Source organism: Panthera uncia (assembly GCF_023721935.1).
Source record: "Panthera uncia isolate 11264 chromosome B3 unlocalized genomic scaffold, Puncia_PCG_1.0 HiC_scaffold_1, whole genome shotgun sequence".
Lineage (NCBI taxonomy): Eukaryota > Metazoa > Chordata > Mammalia > Carnivora > Felidae > Panthera > Panthera uncia.
The window spans coordinates 93,425,664-93,450,596 of record NW_026057582.1 but is presented as its reverse complement, the minus strand read 5'-3'; the positions used below and the strand labels follow the sequence as shown (position 1 = coordinate 93,450,596).

Sequence of the window (24,933 nt, the reverse complement as noted above, 5' to 3'; positions counted from 1 at the left end):
ATATATAGTATTTATTTATCCCAGTAAGGCTGGATATTTACATACTTCAATGTAGAAATGTTAATGTGTTTGATTACAGATTGCTGCCTCAGATTGCTGAAAAATTTGGAGGGGTCAGAATAGAGCCTGTGGACTTGTGTCCCCCTCTGTGTTTGAGTCAGTTGGTCCTTGCTGACAGTGCACGCAGACTCGCTGCTTCACAAGTTCAGTAGTGTACCTAGAAAATCAAGAGCCATGAGACTAATTTATATTTCAAGGAAGTGTAAATAGGCATTGGGGGTAAGCTTTCTGGGGTCTCTTTCAGGAATTGAAGACCTTCTGAATCTCCTTAATCCTCTCTGGAAGCCTAAGAATGTAACTTTAGGTCACCTAAGGGCTTTGCGGTATTGGCTGGGGAGCACCCTGAGTGGTAGATGCCTGAAGTCATTGGTGTTATGGAAGCAGGAACAGTCCCTTCTCGAGTAGTTCCACTTACCAGTCATATCGTATTTACCCAGCCTCCACCTCAGCTCTCAGTCAGGCAGCCATTTGTACCTTCTGATCTCTCTCCCAATTTAATCTCTTCTCTCCCAAGAGGACTACCCTTCCTGGATGGTGATCTCAGTCATAAGAAAATACATTGGGTTAGCCTTGGAAGAGCTCTGAATTTTCAGCCAGCATGGGAGATGAGAGTCAACTTCTTATGAGTCTCATTACCCATGAATTGGGAAGATCTATTAGACCACAATTAATCAGTACTACCACTGTTCTCTAGGAAAAACAGTATTTGAGGAGTTTTACTCTAGAGTTCACGTACTTCTTCCCAAGAATGGTACTGATTTCTTAGAATAAAACCGATTCCAATTTGCTGAGAGCCAGTCATATAGCCTGAGCTAAAAAACATTTTTGTTGTCGATGACAATAATATCTGTTCAAAAGTTCTGTTAAGGAGATTTTGCATGTGTTTTCAGGTGGAATACCAGTGTGAAGGCTTTCTGGAAAAGAATAAAGACACTGTTTTTGAAGAACAAATTAAAGTTCTGAAATCAAGCAAGGTAATTATGTATATACATGTAACTATGTATATACTGTCTCTAATCACTAATAATCTTAAACTGTTAAGTAATAAAACATTAGGTTTTTATTTTTTTAAGTTTATTTTTTTAATTTATTTTGAGAGAGAGATAGAGAGCAAACAGGGGAGGGGCAGAGAGCAAGGGAGACAGAATCTCAAGCAGGCTTCCCGCTATCAGTGCAGAGCTCGATGTGGGCCTCAGACTCACAAACCATGAGATCATGACCTGAGCAAAAATTGAGAGTCGGATATTTAACTGACTGAGCCAGCTAGGCGCCCTGAAACATTAGCCTTTTAACAATAATGATGATTTTTCTAACAGAATCAGCTTTACTGTGAGTTTTTAATTTATCAAATACATAACACTTAGTGTGTGTCAGGTCTTGTTTTAAATGCCTTAGAAATGTTAACTCATGTAATTTTTATAATGAGGTGATAATATCATCACTCCCATTTTACAGATGAGGGAACGGAGGCACAGAGATTTCATAGCTAGTAAGTTTTCAAGTCAAATTAAAACGCAAGCTGTCTGGCTGAGTCTGTGCTCTTGACCATTATGCAATGTTGTCTTTCAGTTGTATGTGAAATTGCTTTCTCCACACTGGTTCTAGATTCTCTTATGCCATTGTGAGAGACTATGAGAGAAAACAGGGTTTTTTTTTTGCTGTATCATTTTAAAAGGCTGCTCTGGAAACATGGCCTTAAGCACTCCATCCAGATGGAGATTGATCTTTGGATCAGATGGAGTTGCAAGTGTGGCCCAGAGTACTTCCAAATTATTTTCCATAGGCATATATACTAGAAAGAGTGCTTTCTGGTTAGAAATGAATATTCCTGATTGCAGAGAATGTGATGACTGCAGTCGATTGGTTATTAGGTTGGTCTCAACCTCTACTCTTTCACTCCCTTCAGGAAAAGTTGGGGAGGAGAACACTGCTCACTTTCATCCTGGGGAGCAAACCAGGAAGCCAGTTACTTAGTTCAGCAAAATTAATATTCAATTATTCAGTAAACAAACAAACAAAAACTAAAATTATTCATGTGAATCATTCTAGACTATTGACTGGCACTTTTGTTTTCCTAGTTTATTCTAAGAGAGTCTTTTTAAGTTCAGTGGAATATTCTGTAAACATTTTTACTCTTGTTTTTAGAATTAAAATTTTTACTATCAATTATTTTGATAATAGAAAGGTCATGTAAAGACCAAATTCCAGTTTTAATCCCCAGAAAAGTAATGACTCTAAGTAAAAGTCAGTTTTTCACTTATAAGCACTGGGCATTAATGCTTTATAACTTATAGAACTGATGTATAAGAGAAAAATCTTTCACAGTGCCAATCCCTGAATATTATTCAGTTAGATTATAAATCGTTTCTATTTATGAATAGTGATGAAAACCATGAAATTCTTGTATTAACTACTCTGCCTAGGTAATTTAGCTTAAATGGAACATTCACAGGCACCTGTAATCAGTTGTAGCTTTATTCTGACTAACTTTTCTGATTGGCTAGTGGATCCTTAATTATCAGAAGGTAGCCATGCATTCTGAGGGGTTGTCTGGAGGGACTCCAGTCTATGTAGCATTGTTGCACTTGGAGTTGGGAGACGGTGTATGATACACATAGCTTGGGTTTGCAAATCAAAACTGTTAGGGACTCTTATTTTACCCCTTTGGAACACAACTTTAGCACTGTAATACAAGATAGTGGTACAACATGTTTTCCTGTTTATAGACAACCAAACTAAAATATATTATTTATTTTGTAAAGCAAAGGATACATTCATTTGTGTAGCAAACAGCCATTACTGATATGTTTTATATAACAATTTGTTTTATACATCATGAGTTATTTCCTAAATTACCCTTATGATTAATATGCACATCAGGAGCAAATGAAATTTTATGATTTTTTTTTTAATGTTTGTATTTATTTTTGAAGGAGAGAGTGAGACAGAGCATGAGCAGGGGAGGAACAGAGAGAGAGGGAGACACAGAATCTGAAGCAGGCTCCAGGCTCTGAGCTGTCAGTACAGAACCGTGAGATCATGACCTGAGCCGAAGTCGGACGCTCAACCGACTGAGCCACCCAGGCGCCCCATGATTTTGTTTTTTAATGAAACGGCTCTCCTAAAGAAAATTATTTTTTTGGCAGATATGCCAAAATTTTAGACAAATAATTGGTAGTTGCAATTATAATTTGAAGGATTTATTTTATGTGGAATATGGCACTCTTTAAAAGATACCTACATATATCAAGATTTTCTTGTGGATTAGTTTGAAGTCTCTTTTATTCCATAAAATTTCTCCCAACCATATTGACTAATACCATCCATCCACTTGTTAAGTGCCAGATCTTTTTTTTTAATATTTGTTTATTTTTGGGAGAGTGCAAGTGGAGAAGGGATGGGGGATAAGGGGGAACAGAGGATCTGATAGGCTAACATCAGCGAGCCTGATGTGGGGCTTGAACTTATGACCTGAGATCATGACCTGAGCTGAAGTTGGATGCTCAACCAACTGAGCCATCCAGACGCCCCATGCTAGATCTTTTAATAGTCTTTCATAGTGCTAACCTGGTACAACACAAGATTGATTGCAGGAATTATGCAATCAAGTTATCAATACCTTGAAAACAAATATAAAAGGTTACGGGACAAGGACAGGGCTTTTAACTTTTTTCCTTATAATCTATGTTATTTTCTAAAATTTATTATTAATTCGTGATTATTTTTCAATCTTATGATATTAAAAAACTAGTTCATGACACCCTTCTTGCTGAGATCTCCAGTGATTTTTTTTTTTTAAGCTGGTGCTTACCATTTGAATTAATAGACAGTTGAAACATGATGATAAAACATTTTGTGGAGCTAAGGTAGTAAGATAGGACTTTCAATTAGTATTTTGCTCATAAAATAATTAAAGACCAGTAATATGTTTATAGTGGCCATTTCCTGTAGATTAGGATTTCAAGTGTTACTGGAGTAGTTTTGATTTTGTTTCCCCCAAACATGGTCATAGAATTGTTGCTTTTTTCCCCTATATTTTTGTAGCATTTGTGTCACCTTCTTCTGTCTTCAGCTCCTAACACAGATATTGATTATATTTGAAATGGGACTCTCAAAGGAGTTACTTAAGGAAGGGAATCACTGTGGATTCCAAGTCTTCAACAGTGTTTCTGTGAAGGTTTACATTTGTGTTTATTTAGAGTGTAATTTTCTTTTATTGTTTCTGACTCAGTTTAAGATGCTACCAGAACTATTTCAAGATGATGAGAAGGCCATCAGTCCAACCTCAGCCACCTCATCAGGGCGCACGCCCCTCACCCGCACTCCTGCAAAGCTGACCAAAGGTAGACCAGGCCAGACAGCCAAAGAGCACAAGAAAACAGTGGGGCACCAGGTGAGTTCAGGGAGCTGCCACTGCAGGGCTCCTTCCCCTCAAGCTCAGCTGAAGTCTCAGATCTTCTTCTGTTAGCACCCCAGAGGAAGTGAAGAGAGACTAGAGCTTTTACTGTGAGAACATGTAAAACCCCTCCTGCTCCTCTCTACCCAGGCTTAGACCCATGACTGTTTAAGCCTTTCCCCAAATAATTTTCTCTAGGTCTTCATTCTGGTAGTGCATATCCTCCCTCACAGACCACTGCTGCCTTTTGTTTGTCCTCTGGTTCTTTCCTCTCTGGATTTGTACAGAGCACCGGCTCCCTCAGCGCAGGAGCAGAGGCCTCTCCTTTTTTTGATGTCCTCGGCTCTGTGGGGAATAGGAGATATTAGTCACATATGTAGTGTCTGGACAAAGCTGGGTGCTCTGGATGGGAAGCCAGTCAGCTTGCTTTCCTGTGTGGGGGACCCTATGCCCAGGTAAAATAAGAAACAGGGACTGAGACAGGACCACAGCCTCCAGGCTTGACCCTGTGTCCCTAATGGTAACTCCAAACTGGCTGTACGCCCCCATCCTCCTGCTCACTTCCTGTGCTCTTGTAAGTCCCCTGCTTCTTTATTAGTATCTTGCAGCAGAATTTCCATTATACGTAATTAAATGGATTTAATATTCTTAAAGAAAAGTTATATTTTTAGTCAAAACTCCAAGTTCACAACAAAAAGCTACAGAAGCGTGTGTTCAAAGGGTGGGGGTTGGGTGAACTCTAATGGAAATGATGGACTTTGGGTGACTGATTTGTCAAAGCAGGTTCATCAGTTGTAACAAATATACCACTCTGATGAGGACACTGATAATGGGGGAGGCTGTACCTGTGTGGGGGCAGGAGATATATGGAAAATGCATATATCTTTTTTTTTTTTTTTTTAGGGGGAGAGGGAGGGTGTGTGTATGTGCAAGTGAGTGAAGGGCAGAGAGGGAGAGAGAGAAAATCCCACGAGGGGCAGAGAGAGAGAGAGATTTGGGGCTCACCTGAAGTGGTGCATGAGCTCACCCGTTACAGGACTCAAACTCACAAACTGTGATATTATGACCTGAGCCAAAATCAGATGCTTAACCAACTGAGCCACCCAGGCACCCACATCCTTATATCTTCTATTTAATTTTGCTATGAACCTAAAACTGCTCTAAGAAAATAAGTCTGTAAAAAAGGAGTGGCAGGGAAAAGTGGTGGGAGGAGAACAAATGTATATTTAGTAGAATAAGCCTGTATAAATGGCAGAGTTTAAGCAAATCTTAACCTAATGCCCTGTATTCTTAAATAGTAGCAGCCCCCCTTTGAGGCTGGATCAAATTCATAGGTGGCAAAATCATCTCCCATAGTGTCATTAAAATTTTTTTAATTGTTTTATATCATCATTGATTTTGACAAAACCTTAATGTCCCTTTCTGTTCTGTTTTCCATGCAGTTCCGAAACTCCCTTCACCTGCTTATGGAGACCCTCAATGCCACTACCCCTCACTATGTGCGCTGTATTAAGCCTAATGACTTCAAGTTCCCATTCACGTAAGTATTTCCCAACTACTAAATTTAAAAAGGGTTCACCTCCCATAAGGATTTCCATACCAACAGAAGGAAAAAAATATTTGGGTAAATTTTGTTTGTTTGTTTTTGTTTTTTAGTTTTTGTTTCCCTTTGAGAATACGATAACAAATTAGCGGTAAATCAGCAGGTGGTCTTTTAAAGATTTTAGAAGTTGAGGTCAACCAAGCATTCCTAGTTCTACCTTCTGTTTTGAATTTATTCTAGTTCAAGATCTTTCTGGGCTTTGTTAATTTGGGCATTAGTTAACTCCAGAGCTGGATTGGATAAGGCTGCATTGGTGAATGTTCACAGTTCTCTCTGCTACTTTTCAACTGTTGACGCCATCAGAGAATGTCTACTATTACCAAATGTCTCATCCTACACAAATACCATGTATAAGGGAGAAGTTTTTTTTCTTTTTCCAAAAATGTAAATATTTATTTCTCTAATTTTGAAAGTAATGCATGTGCATTGCAAAAACAGTTTTTAAGAAATATAAAATAGGATAAAAACAATCAAAAAAACATTCATTATACCCTGAGAGATAACTGGTATTAACTCACATAGATCCTTCTTGACCAACCAACATCCCTTCCTTCTCTGCTCTGAGTGTGTGTGTGACAGACAGAGACAGAGACTAAGAGGGAGAATGAGAAAGAGACAGTAATAAAAGGAAGCAACTTGTGCTGTAATTGCTGTTTTGTATCTGTTTTTAACTTAATATGGATACTTTACATGTTAGAAAGTAAAAATCCGTATTATCATTTTAATGACTACATAGTATCTCATTGTATAAACATACCATCATTTATTTAAATTATTCCCTGTTGATGACCATTTAAGTTATTCCAGCGATGCTACAATAAATATATTTTGCCAAACATTCTCATATATTTGCCTGATTATCTTCTTAGGATAATATATTTCCAGAAGTAGAGTTTCTGGGTCATAGATTAGGCAATTTACCAAAGGTTGTAATAATTCACACTCCCACCCTATAATGTATGAGTTCTCATTTTCCTACATCCTGCCGATCCTATCCTCTGAGATTCTGCCTTAGAACTGCCTTCAGAACTGCAGGGCAGTTCTGAATGGTGCCGAGAAGCCCTTCCTGGAGGAAATGGGAGGCAGGAAAAGCTGCCACAGCCAGGGCCACTCTCCTGGACAAACCTAGGGGTGTTACTTTCTATTAGCCAACCCCATCTCCCACCACCAACAGAACGCTTGACAAGACAGCACAGCAGGAGGCTCGGATGGGGCACTCCAGGTTTAACTGGGGGTCTACAAAGAGTGATCATCCAACAGGAAGCAGGCCTTGCTACTTCCTCTTCTAGTGTCAGTTTAATGTTACACGCCAGTTAACGGCATGAGTAAATATGAGTAAAATAAACATAACATATATAAGATACAATACAAAATAAAAATATTTCTCCTTGATGCGGACACTATAAATGCACACACAAAGTTGAATAGCTTTTAGAACACCAATACATTTTTTTAAATAATTGAATGGGGCATATTTAATTTGTTCCTCTTAGAGAAATCTCCAGAGCTGGCCAGTCTTTATTCCAGGTAGGTGTATACAGTGAGCTAAAGAATTAAGAAAACAGCTCATCAGGCCAAGCCATTTAATGAGTATAGGCAAAATAGAGAGGGGCTTGGGTTTTTAAAAATATGCTCAGTGGTATTCTTATGGGTCTGTGGTATGAGCTACAGATAATGTTTACAGCTCTTAATCTTTCCTGCTGATTGTCTCCTCCCCACTGTCACACAGAGTTTTCCCTGTTGATCACTGCTCCAACTTTGGAATGTTTTCTTTTCTAATTTATCCATTTAATTCTTTACAAAAGAATTTATTCTCTGGACTGAGGGGAGTACTTTGTGGCTATAACCAGGCTTCTTTGTGTATTACTCATGCTCACTTTTACACATAGGTTTGATGAGAAGAGGGCGGTGCAGCAACTGAGAGCGTGTGGTGTCCTGGAAACCATCCGCATCAGTGCAGCAGGCTTCCCCTCACGGTGAGTGTGGCAGTTTTCAAATATAAGGAATCCTATGGGAGACATTCTTACCTCTTTAAATAACCTGATGTGAGTTTCTTTACATAGGTGGACTTACCAAGAATTTTTCAGTCGCTACCGTGTCCTAATGAAGCAAAAGGATGTGCTGAGTGACAGAAAGCAAACATGCAAGAATGTATTAGAGAAACTGATAGCGGTAAGAAAGATTTTCACTTAACTTTATCTGAACAGGTATTGGCCAAAGGCCTTGTGATTGTAACATTTGAATGCCCTGGGAAATACCACTAATCCAGATTATTTGGGGGTGAGAAGGCGGGGGGCACACTGTGTTAGAGGTCGAGGCTCACTGTGTTTAGGATGCTAGCCCTAGTGAGGGTGATGGTCTACTATCAGGAAACAGAATGAGGCCTGGACCCAGACTTGAGACACATTCGTTTTAGAGTTTGATCATTATCAGTAAAAGTTTACCTCATACTTACTTATGGAAGATAAAAGACCAGGTACTGTGTGATTAAAAAAAAACTAAGTCTTGTCCTAAGACAACATAGTCTGTCTTGGAAATTCATTCATTTTAAGGTAAGTATAATATGCCTAGTGTCTATCAAATACTAAAGAAATCAGAGGAAGGCAAAGCACATCCCACGTGTGCTATGGGAAGGAGGAACAATTTCATGGAAGATGTGTGTTTTGGTCAGGCCCAGAAGAATTGGTAAGATTGTATAAAAAGTAGAAGGATATTCTACTAGGGGCAAGTGTGAAGAAGTAGGAAAGCATAGAAATTGCTCAGAAAATGGCAAAATGTGTTCATTTTGCTATATAAGATTGGTGTGTGGCACAGTAGGGAAATGGTTAAGAAATGTAGGTTGGTGTTTGAAAAGTCTTGTATGCCAAGCTAGGGAGTTCTCAAATTTCAGAATACATCAGAGTCATCTGGAAGGCTTGTCAAAAAACAGATTTCTGGGCCCCATCTCACAGAATTTTTTATTCAGTGGGTGTGGAATGAGCGCAATAATACGCATTTCTAACAAGTTCCCAGGTGATGCTGATGCTGGTCTGAGGACTCCATTTTGAGAACCAGTGATCTAATTCATGAAGAAATTAAGATTCATGAGAGGTTTTCTTAGAAAATATTTTCACTTGTTTGACACTAATTTGGATGGATTACCCAACTTTGAGGTAATTAGTCCTAATTATTAACTCTTAGCTAAATGTAATATCTCTTCTTTGGTAATAAAACCTTTTTTTTTTTTTTTTTTTTTTTTTTTTTGAGGAGCTAAGGCCACTATCTTTGTAATGTATAATAATCATGTTTTTTGAGTTTGGACCAACTTCTTTCTATCCTGGGTTCAGAAGGGAACAGAGAGCAAAAAGTAGGGATAGTTCTCCACCTCATCACCCAGACCATGCCAGGCCTGGTTCAGGGCTCTACAGGGTGGTTTGACAGAGGAGACTATATGGTAGAAGAGAGCAGGGGTGTGGTGGGGGAAGCTGAGATGAGACGGGGCAGGGTGGGGGGTGGGGAGAGGAACCACCTTCTAGCTCTGTTTAAGCTGTTTAGGTCTCCAGCTGGGCTTCCTATATAAACTTTTGTGATTTAAATTGAAATAATTTTACATGTTTTACGTATATGTGGAGATTTCTGATTTTGTGGGTTCATGTGCAAGATGGATAGGAGATACTTATTTACCCTGAAAAGTAGTTTTCTTTGTTTTCCCTTAGAATTGCAGATCATGGTAGTGATTATTATAAATAAATCCCACTCTTCCTTTGACATGAGCATGGTTAATAACCTGCTTCCTTCTAGATAAAGTGGATCAGAATGCAATAGGCCAAAAATAGCCTGCATATCTTGTAATCCAAAGTCAATGAGCAATATAAGTGATTATGGTTTTGTAAAAGGAGTTTTGAAATTTGTAGAAGGATTTTAGATACATGTGTAGGATTGTGTTTGTTTATTTTTCGATTCTGTTGATAAAAGCAACAGATAACTGTTGAAAACTTAACTCTTGATATGAATATGCAAAATTTTTTGTTGTTCGATTCTAATTTTGTGTGCACGGCTTCCTGCCTTTTTCTTCATGCTGGTGTTTTTGTCCCTTCAGCTTTCTCATGGAACATACAGCCTGATGTAATACTTACAGCCTGAGTCAGTCAGAGGGAGTGTCAGCATCTCCATTTCCTTGAGATATTTAAAATGCAAATATACAAATAATAGCTGCCTATAACTCACAACCAAGTTTTTGGCCTCTGATAATAATTCCAGGTAGAATTATTCTGGAAAATAACTCTTAAACTGCAGTTTTCCTTACAGTCCCTTCTATTTGCTCAACTTACATAGGATAAAAAATCTGGCTCCATTAGTTAATTATGATGTAGCCCAAGTTTTAACTACTAGCTTCATCCCTTTACTGATTCTGCTTTTAGATATATTTTTTCTCTTTTAAAAGTTCACTTACATGGTCATCATTTCTACTTCTGAGTATATAATTTCTTCCAAAAAATAGGACAAGGACAAATACCAGTTTGGTAAGACAAAGATCTTTTTCCGTGCTGGTCAAGTAGCCTATCTAGAAAAATTGAGGGCGGACAAGCTGAGGGCTGCCTGCATCCGGATCCAGAAGACCATCCGAGGGTGGCTGCTGCGGAAGAAGTACCTGCGCATGCGGAAGGCGGCCATCATTGTGCAGAGATACGTGCGGGGCTACCAGGCCCGATGGTAGGTCTCTCGGCGCCTGTCCACCCTGACTCAGGGCCCCTGGCATTGGAGAGCTCATTGTCCAACTGAGGACAGTTTTGAGTGGTCTTCCCATTTGAGAAGGCAATGCCTCACCTCTTCTTAGTTTCAAAGAATAACAGGTTTACTCACAAGACAGTAAATAGAATAAAATTTCACTCACCCTTATGAATGATGTAGATTCATCTTCAAAAAAATTACAAATTACTGCCTACTCATGTCCCCAGTATTTTTTAGACTTTGTACTTTTATGTGAGCTTGAAGAAATCATCTTTATTTTTTTAATGTTTATTTATTTTTGAGACAGAGAGAGACAGAGCATGAATGGGGGAGGGGCAGAGAGAGAGGGAGACACAGAATCGGAAGCAGGCTCCAGGCTCTGAGCCATCAGCCCAGAGCCCGACGCGGGGCTCGAACCCACGAACCGTGAGATCGTGACCTGAGCTGAAGTCGGACGCTCAACCGACTGAGCCACCCAGGCGCCCCGAAGAAATCATCTTTAAATTAAAATAATCATGAATATGTGCTTGTTAATAATGATTTCATTGAGGAGTTTTTAGGAGCAATTAACTGAGGAGATCTGGAGGAGAATGACACTTCAGTGTGATTACATATGAGGATAATTTTAATTTAGGACTATCAGTAGGAATGAATTAATGATGAAGAATTTATGCCCAAACAGATAGATTAGGGATAAATAGACACATTAGCAATGGCACTTCTAAGAAAGCTTGTGGTAAGTAAGCATAGGATGACTGGAGAGCCAGTTGGCTATGTAAAAGGGACAATATGCACTGTTCTAGAAAGAGCAAACCTTTTTCAGCTTCACTTTCTTTATTGTAATATCAGGTAATGTGGGACATCCTACTTTTCTGGGTTAGGGAAGGCTCAAATCAGATAATGAGTGCAAAAATATTTGGGGGAGCTATAAGTTGCTATACAAATATAAGTGATTTAACATGTACATTATTAGAACAATGACAATGGAGGTACTACTTATTATGCTGAAGATACTGGTGCTTTAAGTCTCTACAAAACTTATTCCTGGGTTTGTCTGATTACCGACAACATACTGCTCTTTTCTTTGGCCAGCTATGCTAAGTTCCTGCGCAGAACCAAGGCAGCAACCATCATTCAGAAATACTGGCGCATGTACGTAGTCCACAGGAGATACAAGATAAAACGAATGGCCACTATTGTTCTTCAGTCTTATTTGCGAGGCTACTTGGCCAGAAATAGGTACCGCAAGGTGAGGCATTATTTCCAACTTTGTTTATTCATTCCATGAACATTAATCAAATTCTACATCTGTATAGAATACCACGGGGGTTCCTGTGGACATAGAAACTAAGGGAGACAACCAACAATTGAAATATATTTTTAAATATTAAATAAGTACATATATTTATTAACAGGATAGTGGATAAATTACCTCCTTTTCCCCCTTTTATCTTTGTAATTTGAAAAAAAAGTGTATTAGTTTCCTATGGCTGCTGTAATAAATCACCAACAACTTGGTGTCTTACAAAAACAGGAATTTATTCTCTCAGAGTTCTGAGGCCAAAAGTCTAAAATTGGTATCAATGGACCAAAAACCAAGATGTCAGTAGGGCTGTACTCTCTCCAGAAGCTCTAGGAGAGAATCTGTCTCTTGCCTCTTCCAGCTTTTGCCAAGTGGCTGCTGGTGTCCCTTGTGTTTGTGACTATGTCACTAAAGCCTCTGCCTCCATCCGCACATCATCTTCTCCTCTGTGTGTCTAACTTTGCTTCTTTTGTCTGTCTCTTATGAGAATGATTATGATGGATTTGAGGCCCACCCAGATAATCTACAATAATCCCCCTACCTCAAGATCCTTAATTTAACCACCTCTGCAAAGACCCTTTTCCCAAATAAGGTAACATTTTCAGATTCCAGGGATGAGGATCTGAGGTCCTTAGGGGCCTTTTTTTCAGCCAATTATGATGAGCTGTGAATAGGTAGAATATATGACAGATGGGCATAAGATAGTTCCAAGAATGAAACAACCTTAGAAGAATTTAACATGGTGAAAAGAAAATAAATTACATTAATGTGGTTACAGTTGTATTGATTAGAATATGATGCTTGAGACATTTTTGACAAATAATCTTTATAGCTGGCAATAATCAACATGACTATACATAATGGATCACCAGATTAATCTTAATCATCACGTCTGACAGTATATGATTTTTATCTCTTATTTTGGCAAGGCTTTGAGTCTGTCCTTTAGGATATACTCTACATAAGACAGAAATACAGTCTGGCCATTAGAGCTCTGTGGTCATCATCGTTAGAAGGAGCATCAGTAGGGTAATTTGAGAGACATGTCTCTGGTCACAGACAATGCGTGAGCATGACCTAGGTCCTATTTATATGTTTATATTTCTTATTTTGAAATAATTTTAAAGAATAAGGAAAAATGAAAGTTGATGAGACTTGAATGAGCATATTCTATAGCTCTGTTTTAAAGAAAATTTGAAGACAGCTACTCTAGGTCTCTCTCTCTACCCACACCTTCTGGTGCTCTTTCTCTACAAGCATGAGCTTTCAGGGAGGGAATAGCCTTGTTAATCTTGACCTTTTTGATACAACAAACTGGTTACCCTACTCCCTGCCGCGCACTCCCCCACCATTTGCCTCAGGAACATCTGAACCGGGTTGTGGGGCCCTTGGTTTAGCAGAGGCAGGCTCTGGCCAGTTCAGCTCCCACTGTGACTAGATGTGGCAGGGGTTGCAAGTTAGAGGCTAACTCACATTTAGGCCAGTAGCACCCCATTAGTGCTTCCTCTAGCTGTGTTCAGTCCAAGCTTCCCCTTCATGGGATTTGGGGATCTTAAAGGGAGAGCAGGTGTTATTTAATTTTTCTGACTCACTGATGGACATGAGATTGAGAGTGGAAGCTCTCTATTTACTGTTTCCATTTGACTAAATTTCAGAAATGGACCAATGTCTGAAGTAACGTGGAGAGAAGGAAATGGAATAGGAAAATGGCATTAATAGCTTTGCCACTGTGTGCTTTTGAGTTTTAAATCTGAAAGCCTTCAGTTTCCATCACTGAGTCTAACCCAGTTGGTCACTAGTCATCCGGATGAGATTAGGGACTCCCTCAGGATTTTGATGTTCTGTGAGAGCTCAGTATGCTGGGTTCACTGCAATGTGAATCACGGCGACTGTACTGAGTGGAACCTGCAGGCTGCCTTAGCATTAGGAGAGCAGCCAGAAAGGGCGGCCTTCAATTGCCAGAGGGACTAGTAAGATCTCCTAAACACCTATGATTTTTTTGTATTTGGTCATTTAAAACTTAACCACTTATTTCTTAAATGTATTCTTTAGAATGTTACCTTTTTTTCATTGTTAAATAACCTAAAAAGAGAAGCTATTCTTTTAATGATTTTATTAAGGTACTCTCTCTTTTTGAATAGTTTCAGAGATTTTTACATATAAAAAGTTTCACAAGAGATACATTATGTCCATTTGTAATAATTGCTAATAAATACTTAATTAGGTGTGTACATTTAAACATCATCTATATCACATAAGAGTTATCTCATTAAACCCCAAGGTCCTTGGAAGGACCTCAAGGTTTTGCTAGTTTAACCTTTCTTAAAATTCAAGAATTTTTTCCCTATCATTTCTGGAAATTGTTTATAAACTCCCTACTTGATGGTTGTTATTGACAAATTCATTTCATAAGGCAACTTTTTATTATAAGTTGTTTGTAAATTTAGGGTAATATAATTTTTTTTTTAGACAAGATGGTATAAAATCAAAATTAAGATTAGTTTACTTCACTTCAACTTTTACTTTTCTTATGAAGCTTATCCCTACTACCTTTGCATTTCCTAAATGGATTCCAGCTACATTTGAAATAGCAATGGGAGATCCTCATTAAAATGGTATTCCTCAAATATGGCAAACAAGAGTGTTATTTTTTTGTTTCTGGGGGATAAAGTCAATAAATCAGTAACAAACTTTGCAGTGCCCCTAGCGTTGGCTTCTATAGTCAGCTTGCAGGTCATGCCTCATGTTTTCAAGTATCGACCTAATGAATGGTCATATGGTATCAGCAGTAAGGGTGTGGGGTGGGGGGTGGGGGGGGTCAGTGTTTTATTTTAATACTACAGGGTTCTATTCTTTTTATAGGGATCACCTATTGCTAACAGAAGTCATATACCAATAAGAAACCTAATATGGTTTTTTACACATACACAGCATCTATGTGTATCCTCTGCTTATCATCATTATCATCATATGTATACATATAACATATGAACATAACACAGACTTTTATATGATTCTCAAATCACCTTTCATTTTATTTATTTTGAGGGAAAGAGAGAGCGGGAGAGCACACGTGCATGCGAGCAAGGAAGGGGCAAAGAGAGAGGGAAAGAAAGAATCCCAAGCAGCCTCTGCACTGTCAGTGTGAAGCCCAATGCAGGCCTTGATCCCACCAACTGTGAGATGATTACCTGAGCTGAAAAAGTCTGACACTTTAGCACCTGGCGCCCCTGAGTCTACTTTTTAAATCTCCTTTTAAAATAATTTTGTGCCTCCGTATATTTGTGCCATGTACAATCCATATAGCACATTGTTGGTTCAAATTTTGTATCTTTCCCTTTAGATAGTTTATGGATTCCATATAATGTTGAACCTTGAGTCCAGTCCAGGGTCTGACATTACCTGTACTTACCTCTTCTGTGCAGATGCTCCGTGAGCACAAAGCAGTTATCATTCAGAAGTGGGTCCGGGGCTGGCTGGCTCGTATCTACTACAGGAGGAGTATGCATGCCATCATCTATCTTCAGTGCTGCTTCCGGCGGATGATGGCCAAGCGTGAGCTAAAGAAGCTCAAGATCGAGGCCCGCTCTGTGGAGCGCTATAAGAAGCTCCACATCGGCATGGAAAACAAGATAATGCAGCTACAGCGCAAAGTTGATGAGCAGGTGTGTTTTAATATTTAAAAAAAATTATTTTTCTTAATGTTTATTTTTTTTCTGAGCGAGAAAGACAGACCCTGAGCGGGGAGGGGCAGAGAGAGAGGGAGACACAGAATCCAAAGCAGGATCCAGGCTCTGAACTGTCAGCACAGATCCCACTGCAGGGCTTGAACTCACGAACCATGAGATCATGACCCGAGCCGAAGTTGGATGCTCAACTGATTAGGCCACCCAGGTACCCAACCAGGTGTGTTTTAAACAGGAGCCCTGAGAGTGGGGCATGCTTGAAGAACTCCACTGGGATTATTTTCAGCAGTATCTCCCCTTATTTTACTTTTCATTCGCAGCAAAAAGGTAAAATAATAATGACAGTAAGGAGTACGGAAATAGTAACAAGCTTATAGGTAAGATTATGATTGCAAGGACTAAGGGAGGAAATTTACAGCCAGACCTTAATGCCCAAGAGTCATATTATACTTTATACTTTCTAAATCTCTTTTGTCATTATCATTCATTTGCATAAAGTATAATGTTCCTTTTACAGATGAGTCGTTTAGCATTGAGATGGCAAAAGAAGCAGGAAGACGTCTGTGCTTTGGGGGAGCTTACAGTCTATTTGCAGAGATAAAATTTGATTTCCTAGAGATAGTTACTAAGTAATATTTTAGCACATGCAAATGATACAATGGTAATTGGTAATATATAAATACTGAGGACAGCAAAAAAAAAAAAAAACAAACAAACACACACACACACACACACACACACACACACACACACAAACCCAAAAAACAGAATAAAGCAGGATCCATCAGGAAGGTTTTCTGAGTGGGAGGAGTTTTAAGGTAATAAAACGATTTGTAAGTAACTTGCGATTTTGTGACCATTTTATCATTTTTAAGAATCACTTGGGAGCATATGGCTTTTATAGAACATGGATTTGTTTTCCAAAGCAAGTATAGATGTTTCTATTTCTGGCTTAAGAATAGGAAATTAAGAATTTACTGTGGTACTTACCTTGTGACTGTGAGAAAATCACATCCATGCTACAGAATTAACTGTGCCTAATCTTTTTGTATCCCTAAGAATAGGCCTTAATTGTAAAGGTTGCGGTTAGATACTCTATTGTTGCTGTGATGATACAGCATGAATATGATCAGTAAATAAGGTTATCTCAAAATACATTTGATGATACATATGTTTACTTATTGTTACTTATGTATATGTTTAAAAGAACAAAGACTACAAATGCCTCATGGAGAAACTGACCAATCTGGAAGGAATATACACCTCTGAGACTGAGAAACTACGAAGTGACTTGGAGCGTCTTCAACTAAGTGAGGAGGAAGCTAAGATTGCTACTGGACGGGTTCTCAGTCTGCAGGAAGAAATTGCCAAGCTCCGGAAAGACCTGGAACAAACTCAGTCGGAGAAAAAATCTATTGAGGAGCGTGCAGATAGGTACAAACAGGAAACTGAGCAGGTAGGATCTAGTTATCATATCCCCATCTACTCCTTTCACCAAGGAAATGTGCTGTCATCATGACCTGGCCCATGTGGCTCAGTGTTGGTTTCAACTGAAGGTGAAATACAAATGTCAGTTTGCTTCCTGTTCCTTATTAGTATTTTCCAAGCATTTCTCCCACATGATGCATCTTTTAGTAGAATCTTTTGACTCTAGTAAGATCAGAGGCAAAGAAGAGAATTAAAGGCCACGTACCTACTCTCACTCTTACTTTAAATACATAGGTCTGGATGAAGTGTAGACTCCTTTTTCTTCAAAAGAGTTAACATGATTAAGAAACCAATCAAACCGTGAAATGTCACTAGCTGATAGTAGAGATCTTTATGGAAACCCACATCAAGGCTGTGTTAGAAGTCCAAGAGAGAGAAATCCAAATGTTTGCACCCTGAGGATAGCCAGGAGCTGCTGTGCAGATAGAACAATAACAAGAATGCCTGCTTATTGGTGCTTCTACATTACACACATTTATATTAACTTCTATTAGAATTTTATTAAATACGAAAAACATTAAGGTTCTCAAACAGCAATACAATGTATTGTTTAAACAAAAGTACCTCAACATAAAGCTTACTTGAAAAAAGTGATAGATTTTCATAAGTTCCACTAGTATTACCATTTTTAAGTGAAAACAGATTTGACTGTTGGCTGTAACTACTGGCAAAACTCCCAGTTTCCTATGCTTTTTCTGTATTGACTTCTGAATATTAATACAGCCTATGCAGTAAAAACCTTGGAAAGAGCTACGATGCAATTCAGATAGGATAGTGTACAATCTTTCCATGGTGTTCAGGGTCTTAATAAAATACTTCCTCCTCTGTCTCTAGCAGATCTGAGTTCTGTCTACAGAAACAACGCCTTTAAAACACGTTATTTTGACATGATAAACTTACTCTATCAGAATTCAGATATGCATTGAAAGGGATATTCTTGAAGCTTAAGAGCTCCTTTTCATTTCCTGAGCCCACAGAAGCTTTTCAGATTCCTCTGAGTCCATAGGGTATTTAGGCTTGGTAGGAGTATTCTCTTTTCCTCTTCAAAGTTAAGTTCATACCTTTCTAGTCTGAAAGAATAGCACACATGAACAGATTGAGATTTTTCCTTTCTTTTTATTTCATTATCTTCTGCTTTCCCCAGAGAGAGCTATAGGCACTAACATAAATTCTTAAAAAATTTTTTTTAATGTTTATTTTATTTATTTTATTTTTTTTTGAGAGAGAGACAGACAGAACGTGAGCAAGGAAGGGGCAGAGAGATGCACACAATCCGAAGCAGGCTCCAGGCTCTGAGGTGTCAGCACAGAGCCTGACACAGGGCTTGAACTCACAAGCTGTGAGATCATGACCTGAGCCGAAGTCCAATGCTTAACCGACTGGGCCACCCACGTGTCCCAGTAGGCACTACCATTAATTGTTTTGAGTAGAGTGTAGCGATCGAGAAGAATGAAAAAATTCCACTGTGATAGCCAGCTTTGTGGTCAGAAAAGCTACATTCCCAGCCAGGCTGATCAAGGAGCTTAGAAGGTACACTAGACCTGTGGTTTGTACCCAGGAGTGTGTATCAGAATGTCCTGGAGAGTTTTTAGAAAGATGCCTGGCCAAGCTCTAGGGGTGTGGGCTAGGCACGTGTATTTCAAAGAAGCAGCATAGTTTACTGGTTGCACCCCGCTGACAGAGCAACTTCTTTCACAAGCACATAGGGAACTCTGGCCTTTCTACTGAGAGCAGCTATTAAGGCCATATCAGTATGGAGGGAAGAGATTGAGCCATCAGAAGGAATACCTTCTGGACTGACTTCTGCTCCGGCACAGTATTCCTATCTAACCTCCCTGGTCTTTAGGGATTATCAGTCACAGAGCCCTCTTTCTCTGTCTCTGAACTCCTGATAGTTTTCTCTTTATTATTAAAGCTATTGCTTTAACATGTGACTCTTGATTTCAGGGTCATGGGTTTGAGCCCCACATTGGGCATAGAGCTTACTTTAAGAATGAATGAATGAATGAAGCTATCACTTTAAGAGTTCCTTAAATTTATGCTTAGAGAAAGAAATTCAAATTTCACTCATCACAAACACATATTTATTTCAACGATGAACTGAGTAAATTATAGACTTTGCACAGTTAACCTTTGGCTTTGATTTTTGCTTCCTGGGAATCCTTATCCAACTGGGAACTAGAAAGTGAAAGGTCAATGTGTTTTATTATGTGTGTGTGTGTGTGTTTCAAAATATACATATACGTAACATAAAATTTACCACTTTAACCATTTTTAAGTGTGCAGTTTTGTGGCATTAAATACTTTCACACTGTTGTAAGGCCAATGCTTAAACATGGAATAAAAGGACCAGTTTGCAACCTTGTAAAACTCTTAAAAGGAGATGAAAGGGAAATTCTCTTTCTCAAGACAGACAGCAGGGAGCTTCAGAAGGAATTCAGTGAATTCCAGAACCAAAATGCCCTTCATATCTTTCTGAACCTTCTTAATCTCTCTTAATACCTGAATCACGAGTACACATAAGTTTTGTGTTAGGCTGTTGAGGTGAGAAGGCATTATCATTCCTTTAAGAGCAAATACTTACTAGGTGTCAGGCAGTTGCTAAATGCTCAAGGTACAAAGTAAAATAACAGCAGTTATCTCTATCCTCCAGGAATTTCTAGTCTATTGGGGAAGGAAAAGTAAATCATTTATAAGGGCTGTAACAAGGGACATACAGGGTCCTGTAGGAGAGACACCCAATTGGAGGGAGTTTCCAGGAAGGCTGTCTGGAGTAATTCTTGAGCCAAGTTTGAAAGAAGACTAGATAGAACTAGGCACAGAAATGGGGCACAGAGATGTGGAAGTAAGGAGGGACTGCTGTGTGGTCTTTATATTCGGTACTGGGTGTCCTCTGTCTACTGCAGCCACCTGAGTTTATTGTTTTATTTTATAGCTGGTATCAAATCTGAAGGAAGAAAATACTTTGCTGAAGCAGGAAAAAGAAGCCCTCAATCATCTTATCGTGGAGCAGGCTAAGGAGATGACAGGTAAGGCTCGCGTGGCCATAACCTACAGTGCTTCAGCCAACCTCAGACCAACGTTTTCTAAGTTACAACTTTGCTTAGAGCTTAAATGTTTTAAAAAGTTGAGATTGTCATCACTCAACTCAGGAAGTTCCAAGAGGCAAGCACAGTAAGTATTTTGTTTGATTTAGTTGGTGAACTCGTAAATCTCATCTTTCTATGTACGAATGTGAATTCATGTACAGTCACTATCATCTGTAATTAAAAAAAATGAATTGTTCTGCATTTATGATGTTACTTATGACTCATAGGATTCTATTGAATTAGGAAGAAATCGTGAGCTAATACGTATGCATGTCTATTTACTTATTTTTTGCTAAACCAATAGATATTATTCTCCCAAGATAAATTACCTTTTTTCCACTAAAAAAGAAAAAAAAAAAAAAAGCAACTCTAATTTTTTGAATAGAAAACTAACTAGATGTGGACATTTACTCCATTTTCCATTTGTAAGATAGATAAGAATTATGATAATTTACAAGTAGTCCACATGTAAGTAAACATGGGCTAAGAAGATGTAGATCTAAGCTATAGTAATTGGTGGTGGAGACAGGGAGAAATAAATGGATTGGAGCAAAGATACAGTATATGAAAGAATCACCAGAACATTATCCTTTTTGATGTGGTATTCAAAAAAGGGATAAAAATTTTCTAAAGTTTTGACATGAGATATTTCAACAATAATGATGTGTTATTACTAATGAGTAAAATAAGGGGGGAAATACTTGTTTATGAGTAAAATTAATGAGATCAGTTGTTAGAATGTTAAATTTTGGATGTCAACTGGGGCCTCTATATAGAGATGTCCTAAAAAAAAATTGAGATTAAAGATTAGAGACAGAAAGAAATAGGCCTTAAGGTACCATTAAAACTATGATGGTAAGAGAGCCCTCTGTGCCTTTTCCCCTACCACCTCCTCCCTACTAAAGGGACTAATGTAAAGAAAAGAGAAGAAATCTGAAATTAAGCCTTATAGGATGTCCACAGGTAAAGGATAAGGTGAAGAAAAGAAACCAGAAAGGAAAATTGATAGGGGAGATTGAAACAGTCACTGAAGACATGGAAAGAAGGCTGCTAGGATGCAGAATGTAATGGAAAGATCCAGAATGATGAGAATACTTCTGGGAAATTGTAAAATGTTACTTGAAATTGGATGAGAAGAACAAAGAAATAACATTGGATTTGCCTAGGGAAAATTTCTTGGTAGCCTCAGGCAGCTTCTGCAAACTGGTAAGAACAAGACAATTTATAGAATGTCATAGGGAGAAGAGATTCTTTCACTCATTCATTTACACATTAGTAGAGCCCTACCTTAGGGAAGCACTGTAGTGGGCACCAGGGAAGCAGTGGAAACAAGGCACTTGCGGCCCTTGCCCTTATGATAGAGCTGATGGGGAAAGAAATGGTGAAGCTATCGAAGCAAGCAGGGCAGATTAAGGTCTAGTCACAAAGCATGAGGATAAAGTGGGCCATATAAATATTAGGAAGTTTAATACATTTATAAATGTGACTGGTTGACTCACTGAGTTAAAACATACAGCTGAGATCTGTGGCTTTTTTACTTTGCTTTATTTATAGTCAGGGGCTCGTCTCCAGTCTCCAGATGACATCCCAGGCAAATGCAAGCTGCTGGCAACAGAGCGAGCAGAATGGGGTGGTAAACGGAAAGTTCAGGGTGCCCCCCACAGCACACAGGAGAAGTAACAACACACATGACCAGACATGGGGATCTTATCTGGTTAGAATTGGGAGAGTAATAGGACTGGGGGCGGTTCAGCATGCTGGAAAACGTAAGATCTCAGCCTGGGGACTGAGGTGAGCAGAGAGTTGACTGTAGCAAAGGATAGCTGTGTTCCTTGAGAGTTTGCCACTCCCTCAGAGATCTGAGAACTATCTCTGACTCTTTGACAGAGTACACTAATTTGGACAAAAGAATTTTGTGATAGCCTGAAACAGAATATTGGAATAAAAAAATACAGTACTTTAGTTACTAGACAATGACTAGTAGAAGTTTATCAAGGATGTGCCATAACCAGTGAATGAACTAGTGGCATTGAATCCATAGTATATGGAAGAACTCAGTAGATGATTGTTGTTATTAACAAACAATTTCATTTTTTTGTCATGGTATTTTCTCTTTCCCTACATTCAATAAGATACTCTTCATAGATCATGGTGGTAAAAAAAAAATTCTTTGCAGAGAAGCTGGGAGTCAGTGTAAATGTTTGTACTCTTGACTTTTGTAGAGCCATCTTTATTATGCTTTTCTCTCTTCTTTCTTTCAGAGACTATGGAGAAGAAGTTAGTAGAAGAAACGAAACAACTGGAACTCGATCTTAATGATGAAAGGCTGAGATATCAGAACCTTCTGAATGAGTTCAGTCGCTTAGAAGAACGATATGATGACCTCAAGGAAGAGATGACTCTGATGGTAGTGAGTAAAACACTTGATTTTTTTTTTTAATGAAAACACTTGATTTTTTATGGCAACTTATAAAGGCAGATAGAATAGTGGAATGAATCCCCGTGTACTTCATGTACTTATTACCCAATTCCAAAATGGCCGACACACTTCTACCCCGACTCTATCCCTCCTTCCCACCCTATCCAGTGGATTGAGTTGTTGTAGAGAAGATCCCACAAATCATATAACTTTATTCATAAATACTTTGCAAAGTCAAACATTTTAAAGACTGGACTGTAGGTTAGTATAAAGTCATATAGCTGGACTTCATTTTATGTATTGGATGACTTCATGTAAAATTTGCATATAAAGCAAATATTTATATAATTGAGTATTTCCTTCACTAGTTTTTGTTACAGTTTCTTTTTTTTTTAATTTTTTTCAACGTTTTTTATTTATTTTTGGGACAGAGAGAGACAGAGCATGAACGGGGGAGGGGCAGAGAGAGAGGGAGACACAGAATCGGAAACAGGCTCCAGGCTCCGAGCCATCAGCCCAGAGCCTGACGCGGGGCTCGAACTCACGGACCGCGAGATCGTGACCTGGCTGAAGTCGGACGCTTAACCGACTGCGCCACCCAGGCGCCCCTACAGTTTCAAAGATATATTCCTGCAAAAGGAAAGTTCAGCCTCTATTTGTAACAAATTATTTCATCTATTTCAAGAACTCTTCTGTATCTACCAATGTATCTTTTATACTTTTAATAGTTTCACACAGCCTCTTACTTCTACTTATCTTGCTGTCAGGAAACAAAGAGTTCCCTAGCTCTCTTGTTCCCTGTAGGTGCCAGCCTTGAAGGTAACCTGATGGTACCCATGGCTAGAAATGCTCTGAAATATGTCTTATAAAAAACAAGGTAATCAGATATCTGTGGCAGAGAATGTTTGCTTCAAATTTTGCCTTTATCTGTACCCTTTGACAATGTTTTTTAAATATGACATTTAAAAAGGGAAAATAAAGGAGATTATGTAACATACAAAAAAAAATGAAATAAATGTATCACCTTGAAGATGAGAAAATCTAGTCTCAAAGAGGTTAAAAAGCTAATTTGAATGCCAGTTGGACAGTTATTTCAAACCTTGCTACTCTATCCTGATTTGAACGTGGCAAAGAGAAACTATAAGAGTAGGTCACCATTATCCTTATCATTGACAAATCAAAAGAAGCCTCATTAAATCTTGTCTTCCATGCTCTCCCTGCTGCAATCTTCCTCCTTTACATTCTCCCATCTTTAGCTTTCCCTAGAGTCCTTTTCCTCTGTCTTTGAATATCATGTTCCCCAGAATTCCATTCTTGGGTGTATTTTTATCCTATTTTCTAGATAACTGTGCCAGCGTTTATGGTTAATTTATGCTTTGGTTAGCACTAAGCTTTGTGTCCCATGAGGTGCTTCTGAAGACACTAGTTACTTGAGATGTTAAGAAGTGGCATTGGGAAAAGAAATGATTGAGGTCAAATAAATGTGAGAACCACATTTATCTCTGTTGAAAGAAAGATAAACAAATTTTTTCTCCCTCAGAATTTCTGGGATTCTTTAATACTGCATGTCTTGTGAACCTCAGAAAATAAAATGAGACAAGCATGTGCCACGTGTACATCACTTTCTGAGCACATTCCTGGAAATGTCTAAAAAAAGACCCTCCAGTAATGGCCATCCTCCAGCAACTTAGCAGGGCTATTCCTTCCTGCTGAGCAAGTCTCTGCCTGCTACCCATTCTATTCCCAGAAGTGCTGTGGAAAAAGGAAGATGTAATCAAGTTCCAGGGACAGTTTAGCTGCTTAATTTCTTATTTCTCAGCTTATAACCCTCTCTTTTGTATGCCGATGACTCATTGTCCTTCCTTTTGGGTAACAAAATGGTCAGAAGGAGGGAAAAGGAAAATAGCAGAGGAAGGAAGATGAGAGTCTACTTGCTTCCTACTCAGCTCTTCATTAGGTCCCCTTTCCTAGCTCCAGACACAGTGAAGATTGCAGTCTTGGTAGAAAATATTTGCCAAGAATTGCAGAGAATTAAAAAATGGACTTTATAATTTAGGAATAAATAAATAATAGCAATATCTTATTTTAATGTTTAGGTAGGGACTTCGCAACTAACAGATGGGTACTCGACTAATCTATCATTGACACTGTTCTGCAGATGCAGCTCTCACTGCCATAA

General features: G+C 38.6%; 1 protein-coding gene across 5 annotated transcripts in view; it reads left to right on the top strand.

The window, feature by feature from the left end:
* MYO5A (myosin VA) overlaps positions 1-24,933 on the top strand; it is a 188,133-nt gene that overhangs the window by 118,082 nt on the left and 45,118 nt on the right. For 4 of the 5 annotated variants that reach the window (XM_049613641.1, XM_049613640.1, XM_049613639.1 and 1 more), the window contains exons 14-24: positions 951-1,034; positions 4,292-4,453; positions 5,899-5,996; positions 7,949-8,035; positions 8,123-8,231; positions 10,540-10,751; positions 11,862-12,018; positions 15,498-15,737; positions 16,966-17,214; positions 20,182-20,275; positions 22,597-22,745. In XM_049613641.1, the coding sequence (XP_049469598.1) occupies positions 951-1,034; positions 4,292-4,453; positions 5,899-5,996; positions 7,949-8,035; positions 8,123-8,231; positions 10,540-10,751; positions 11,862-12,018; positions 15,498-15,737; positions 16,966-17,214; positions 20,182-20,275; positions 22,597-22,745 (1,641 nt within the window). The remainder of the gene's footprint in view (positions 1-950; positions 1,035-4,291; positions 4,454-5,898; positions 5,997-7,948; positions 8,036-8,122; positions 8,232-10,539; positions 10,752-11,861; positions 12,019-15,497; positions 15,738-16,965; positions 17,215-20,181; positions 20,276-22,596; positions 22,746-24,933) is intronic. The other variant, XM_049613638.1, reaches the window with a different exon arrangement.